Source organism: Rhagoletis pomonella, unplaced genomic scaffold, assembly GCF_013731165.1.
Source record: "Rhagoletis pomonella isolate Grant_MI unplaced genomic scaffold, Rhpom_1.0 Rhpom_scaffold_00220, whole genome shotgun sequence".
NCBI classification, from domain to species: domain Eukaryota; kingdom Metazoa; phylum Arthropoda; class Insecta; order Diptera; family Tephritidae; genus Rhagoletis; species Rhagoletis pomonella.
This window is the reverse complement of record NW_023458774.1, coordinates 93,452-99,672: the sequence shown is the minus strand read 5'-3', so window position 1 is coordinate 99,672 and position 6,221 is coordinate 93,452. Positions and strand designations below refer to the sequence as shown.

The 6,221-nt window shown below is 32.8% G+C and overlaps 1 protein-coding gene across 1 annotated transcript; it reads left to right on the top strand.

Annotated features, from left to right (window-relative positions):
* Positions 1-4,175: 4,175 nt before the first annotated feature.
* On the top strand, positions 4,176-5,705 carry LOC118750390. The gene has a single exon (XM_036485110.1). It carries the CDS (start codon positions 5,002-5,004, stop codon positions 5,578-5,580), a length of 579 nt encoding a protein of 192 aa, XP_036341003.1. The 5' UTR covers positions 4,176-5,001; the 3' UTR covers positions 5,581-5,705.
* Positions 5,706-6,221: the final 516 nt, after the last annotated feature.

The window sequence follows — 6,221 nt, the reverse complement described above, 5'->3', positions numbered from 1 at the left end:
GGGACGAAGTTCGCCGGGTCTGCTAGTTTTCTAATAAATACATCTGAAAAGTTCTAAAGTTATGCTAAATTTCCACTACGCATTAAATAGCAGAAATTCTAAAGACAAACTGGGCATTAAAAAATATTCTTGTCATTACCTTAAAAAATAGTCATTAAATTTATTTCCACATGCCACATTTTAAATGCATCCAACTTTTTGTCATTTCAATGCCTAGTGGAAATTCTGCATTTGAAACTGCCATAACATCAACAGTTCTTTTTGCGGTGTCCGTTTCCAGGAATATTCGGAAACGACGATCAGTTTCTTCGTGAATGAAAATTTATTTTTTAATTCACCGACCAGATAACAGAAAAACACCGCATCTCGGAGCGCTCCGAAAACACTCATTTCAGTTGTTGCTGTGGGCGTCCTTTTTTACTCCATATTCAGAGCGCACCATGCTGCCTCTTGCAATGAACGTAGCAATGCTTTGTTCAATTGTCTAATGATTCTTAAACCTGAAATGTCTGTTAAAAGTTTCAGATCGAACACATTAATTTGATCCATGACTTGCACGATTAGTAGATCCTTGGAAATAATCGCCTTGCCTGAGAATAATTTATAGTATAGATTTTTAATAAATAAAATTTATTTGTTGAATTGGTAGGTATACTGTTACCATTTTTGTATATTCTTCTTTTACCATTTTCTCATTTCTTTCATACTATTTTTGGTTTCCAGTTCCTGTACTTCTTTGAGCTATGAAATAGTTGGTCAAATTAGGTATCCGGTAAATATATCCCATGTAAATTGGTCCCACAAATTAATCCCGCTACAATTCGTCCCAAAACAAAATGTCCGAATACAAACTCATCCCAAAACAAACTCATCCCGGTAAATTCAACCCAATAAATATTGTCGCAATACAAACTCATCCCGATAGAAAATTATGCATATGGTTATATTGTCTTATATTTATATTTTCAGCACAATGTCATTCTATATACTTTTCATTCGTAATTGCTCCACATACATATAGTATGATAGCATACAAGAATGTGAAGATGGGATCGCAATTAGTGAGAATGGGTGAGGCAGGGGCGCACCCAGGAATATATTTTAGGGGGGTTTTATGTTTCTGAAGATATATCACCGGAAAATACTGAAAATTTTCTTCAGATAATACGCTCTTTAAAATATATTTATGCAAGCTTTATGTACAGTATGTAATAAATAAATAAACGTTTTAAAATTCATAAACTGCACTTTATTTACATAAGATTAACAGAACTCAAACACTTTTAACCGACTTTAAAAAAAGGGGAGGTTATCAATTCGCCGGAATACGTAACTTTGGACCACGTGAACCGATTTCAATAATCATTTTTTTGTAGAAAGATGGTACCTCAAGGTTCGTCCCGTAATTTGGTTTAGAGATCCGATGATTGGATCATGAAGAAATTAACGGTACCCCTAAATTTGAATATAAGAATTGAAGCCGGTTGTGTTCTTTCCTTAAAAACTACTTGTTTAATAAAAAGTGCTATAAACTCAAGATGCGCTCAACTTTCAAAAGTACCTAAGAAAAAATTTTAAATAAGACTCAGTAAAAATAAATTTATTGATTCTATGAATTTTTGCACTTTTATGTTCCTTTTTTCGATTTCTGGTTTCTGGCTTTCGATAGAGATGGTGATTTTTCACGATTTCTAATTTTTTTTAATATTTCGAATACCGAAAAAATTAACTGAACTCTCAAGAAAAGCCAAAAATTCATATAAAACGACGGACGAGAAATGCAAAGAAATTTTCTTCTACCAAAATTTCTTAAATCAGTTTGCAGCTCTCAAGAAAAAAATGCTCGTATATTCTTTTCCTCATGAAAATTTACAGCAAAAGCAAAGCGCTTTTTCAAGCAACAGAAATTATAATAAATATATCTTATAATTTCCTTGAGAGCTGGATTCTTAGCTTTAAGATACAGTTTGTATTTGAGGTTATTAGCTTTAGGGGGGGTTTGAACCCCAAAACCCACCCCTTGTGTGCGCTAATGGGGTGAGGTAACTTAAGAGAAGGTTGATTATAGAGAAAGGCCCAGAACGATGCAGCGTGGAAACTGTCAATAACAAGGTTGGTTCGCGAAGCGCATTTTCTCCTCGAACGGCAGTTTGAGTATTATAAAAGATGTAAATATATATTTTTCTTTTAAGATGATGAAATGCTGTCAGCATTTTGCTTATTTAAAAATTCATCTTTGTACGTACTGTTATAAAATGCAATATTTCCGTAGTAAAATTATTTTATGAGTTATTACATATGTATGTATACTTTTCTCTATGAATAAATAATTGCAACTGCTGCAGTCTAGCTATGTAGATATTCATGAAAAAACACAAATGCGTACATACGTATGTATGTAGTATATAAAAAACGCGAAAGTTGGTACTATATACATATCAGAGTTGTGAAAAATGCATTAATTTTTGTGCGAGAAGCAATTTTATAATCACCGCAAAGCTTGTTGAAATAGAAATATGTACATATACAAGAATGATAGAATCCACATCGTCAGTGTGACCAGATAAGCATTTAGTTTAATGCCATAGCCTCAGAAATTTTGATCTGATTTCGTAGTTTTTTTTTCTGCCCTTTTTTACTTAAAATATTCATAATATAATTCGAATCGGAACTATGAAAATAAGTACCTAAGATTAATAAAAACTTTAATATTTCTAAAACTACTATATGCCGTTGAAATATTACAATAACAGTGCTAAGTACCTTTTCTTTGAGAAAATACTTTCTTAACTTTTTAAAAAATGTAAATATTTACTAAGAAATTTGCTTTTCACTGTATTTTGCAATTTGATTTCATGGTGTCATACTTGTGTACTCTGATGTAGAAAATATTAGAACTTTTGCATTTTTCTTATCCTAAACTGAACTCGTTTTTGCATATATTGAAATTATGTTGCCGTTATTGGTCTGATAGATGCTATTTTGTGTTTTCATGAGAATGATTTAAAAAGTTATTTACAGAAAATCGCTACAATTAAATAAAATAAATTTTTCTAACCTGTATAAGTGTATACCATCGAGTACATATTAACATTTGTATGTGCAAATCAATAGGTATGTACAAGTGTTTTTTGTTGTTGCAAAAGCAACATGTTTAGCTGCACTTTAACATGTCACGAAAATAAAAAAAAATGAGAACATCAGCTTTTTATAAAAAAACCGTCCAGCGCGACCTATAAATTTTTTTTTTTTAAAGAATAAAATAAGGGTTTTTTTTATCACAAATAACCATATTTTGATGTAGCGTTTCTTAATTTCCAAAACGAGTGTTTTTTTTTTAACCACTCTAATGTACATGTCTACATATCGTCCCGTTTCTGCCTTAACCTCGTATCTGCAATAGAGGTATTTTAGAGAGTGTAAGAAAAAATTCTTAATTTCTTCCTCTAGGATACAATAAACGAATTTTTTACTTAATATTTCTGGTTCCACTAACAGTAGTGAGAACCCTCATTAAGTCTTTGTTCTATTTTCAAATAGTGTGACGCTTAAACAGCTGTTATATGTGGTACTATTAGTTTTCCCAAAAATTATAGATACGTGGTTAAGGCAGAAACGGGACGATATGCGAATGCATGCATTTATAGTAAACCCTTTGTATATGGTCTTGCCTTTGCATATTTCGGTGCATTTTCAAAATTTATGCTTGCTACCATAGCAAAGGTTTGCATTATATTGTTGTTAATTTGCACTTGATTTTGATTACCCTTAATACATACGCGCAAATCATGTCATTGTCAACGAGGTTGACATTGAATAATGCTACCGCGTTTGCTGTTGTTAATAGTGATGCTCTCCTTGGTAAATATTGGTGAAAAAGTTGGTGTGGTGAAATGCGATTCGCCGGTTCATAGAGTGGAAAGTGCAAAAAGCTGTCAAAATTGTAAATAACAATTAAATGTAAAATTAGTATACATATCCTCGAATAGAACTGTAAGTAACATATTTTGTTATTGGGGCGCATCAACTGGCCTGTCAACTGGGTTATTGTGTGCATAACTTTATAGAGTTAAAATAAATATGTAGATCGTGGATAGTCTACCATTACACACGTGATTCGTGCTCGTCCTGTTTTTTGGTTTAGTTCATAAAAAGTGTCTAATATGTCTTTAAAATGTATTTGTAGTCAACGCGGTGGAAATATTCTAATAGATGAAGGTCATTTGCTGACAAAACACCGAAGTAACAAAGGAAGCATTGCATGGCGGTGTAAAAGACATCGTGATGGTTGTACAGCGAGAGTTTTTACGACAAACGATACGCCTACGGGGAAATGACATTGATTACATATTTCTTTTATCTGTTCTTTTATCAAGGTTAGTTCTAATGAAACAAATTCGCTTTCCAGGGGCCATATTGAAAAGATCTGGTGCTCATAATCATGCTCCTAATCGGGCGGAAGTTGATGCTAAATTAGTAATGGAAGAAGGGAAGAGGATGGTCAAAATGGAATCGGTACCGATTTCTAATGTTGTTGCACACATTATCGGAAAAGTTGATAAGTCAACTGCGGCACGTCTTCCTGATCCAGATAGCATGAAATGAACGCTACGCTCTTACCGGGCAATTAATAATCCTATACCACCCAATCCTAAATCAGCCAATGAATTGACAATTTCCGATGAATTTGCTTATACATTAAAAGGTGACAAGTTTCAGTTTTGGGACTCACGAGATGATGGAAAATCAAAATGAACTTTAGTGTTTACCACTAAATTTAATTTGGATGTTTTATCGTCATGTGATTTATGGTTTGCTGATGGTACATTTGATTGTGTGCTTCATCTTTTTCAGCAACTATATATCATTCATGGCGTACGCGATGACCTTCAGCCTGTATCTCTTGTATTTATTTTGAGTACTGGTAAGAGCAAGAAAGTATATAGAAATGTTTTGAAGCGACTTAAACGAAGCCAACCCGGTTTGCATCCTAAAAAAATTATGTGTGATTTTGAAGTAGCATTTCACCACGCAGTGAGAGATGTGTTTCCTGAAACGATTATCAAGTGCTGTTTCTTTCATTTCGCACAGTCTGTGTGGTCTCATATTCAAAAAGCAGGGTTACAGCAACAATATGCAGATGACGGTATGTTTGCATTACATTTACGCAAATTAATCTCGATGGCATTTGTTCCACTTGAAGATATCCCTGTGGCTTACAATACTTTAATGAATTCGGAATTTTATGACATAAACAAAGAATTATTGAATCCACTCTTGGATTATTATGAGGGAACTTGGATGGGTGAAGTTAATCGTCGTGGTGTTCGTAGGCTGCATCGTTTTGATTACTTATTATGGAATCATTACGATTCCGTAAAAAACTTTGAACCACGCACAAATAATGCTTGTGAGGGGTGGCACAATGCTTTTTCAGTTCGTGCACAAGCCAGTCATGTCTCCATCTGGAAACTTATAAACTTATTAAAAGCAGAACAGGGTACAACAGAGTTAAAAATTCATCAGCAAGAGGCCGGCCGCGAATGTCCTAAAAAAAAAGAGGAAGTATGTGGATTATGAAGCTCGATTGGAGAGAGTAGTAATGAAGTACGACAAAGAGCTAGTTGTAGAGTTTTTGGAACATGTTGCTCAAAACGTTTGTTTTTGAAAACACGTTATAAATTTTGCCTATATGTATATTTGTATGTGGAGAAATTACGAATGAAAAGTATATTTAATGACATTGTGCTGAAAATATTAATATAAGACAATATAATCATATGTATAAATTTCTATCCGGATGAGTTTGTATTGGGACGATATTTATTGGGTTGAATTTACCGGGATGAGTTTGTTTTGGGATGAGTTTGTATTGGGATGACATTTTTTGGGTTACATTTTCCGGGATGAGTTGTTTTGGGATTAGTTCTCTGGGATGAATTTACCTAGAACCTCAACAAGCCAAACTATAGACAAAAATTAAGAATATTCAATAACTGCTTGAATTATTTATTTATTTTATTCTCATCCGAATCTCACATTTTAAACATTAAGTATTACTTTTAAAAAGTTTTAAAAAGAATAGACTGAAAAGTGCAAAGATAAAGAATTTAATTTATTTTAATGAAAACTTTTATTTTTATTTTAGTTTACTCAAAATAAACTAAAGTATTTATTTTATTTTTAACTAAAATGTATTCAACAATTTATATTGAGTTAGA

What these genes read in the sequence shown, in the direction of transcription:
- LOC118750390 (XM_036485110.1), top strand. Translation starts at nt 5,002, where the DNA reads ATGTGTGATTTTGAAGTAGCATTTCACCACGCAGTGAGAGATGTGTTT.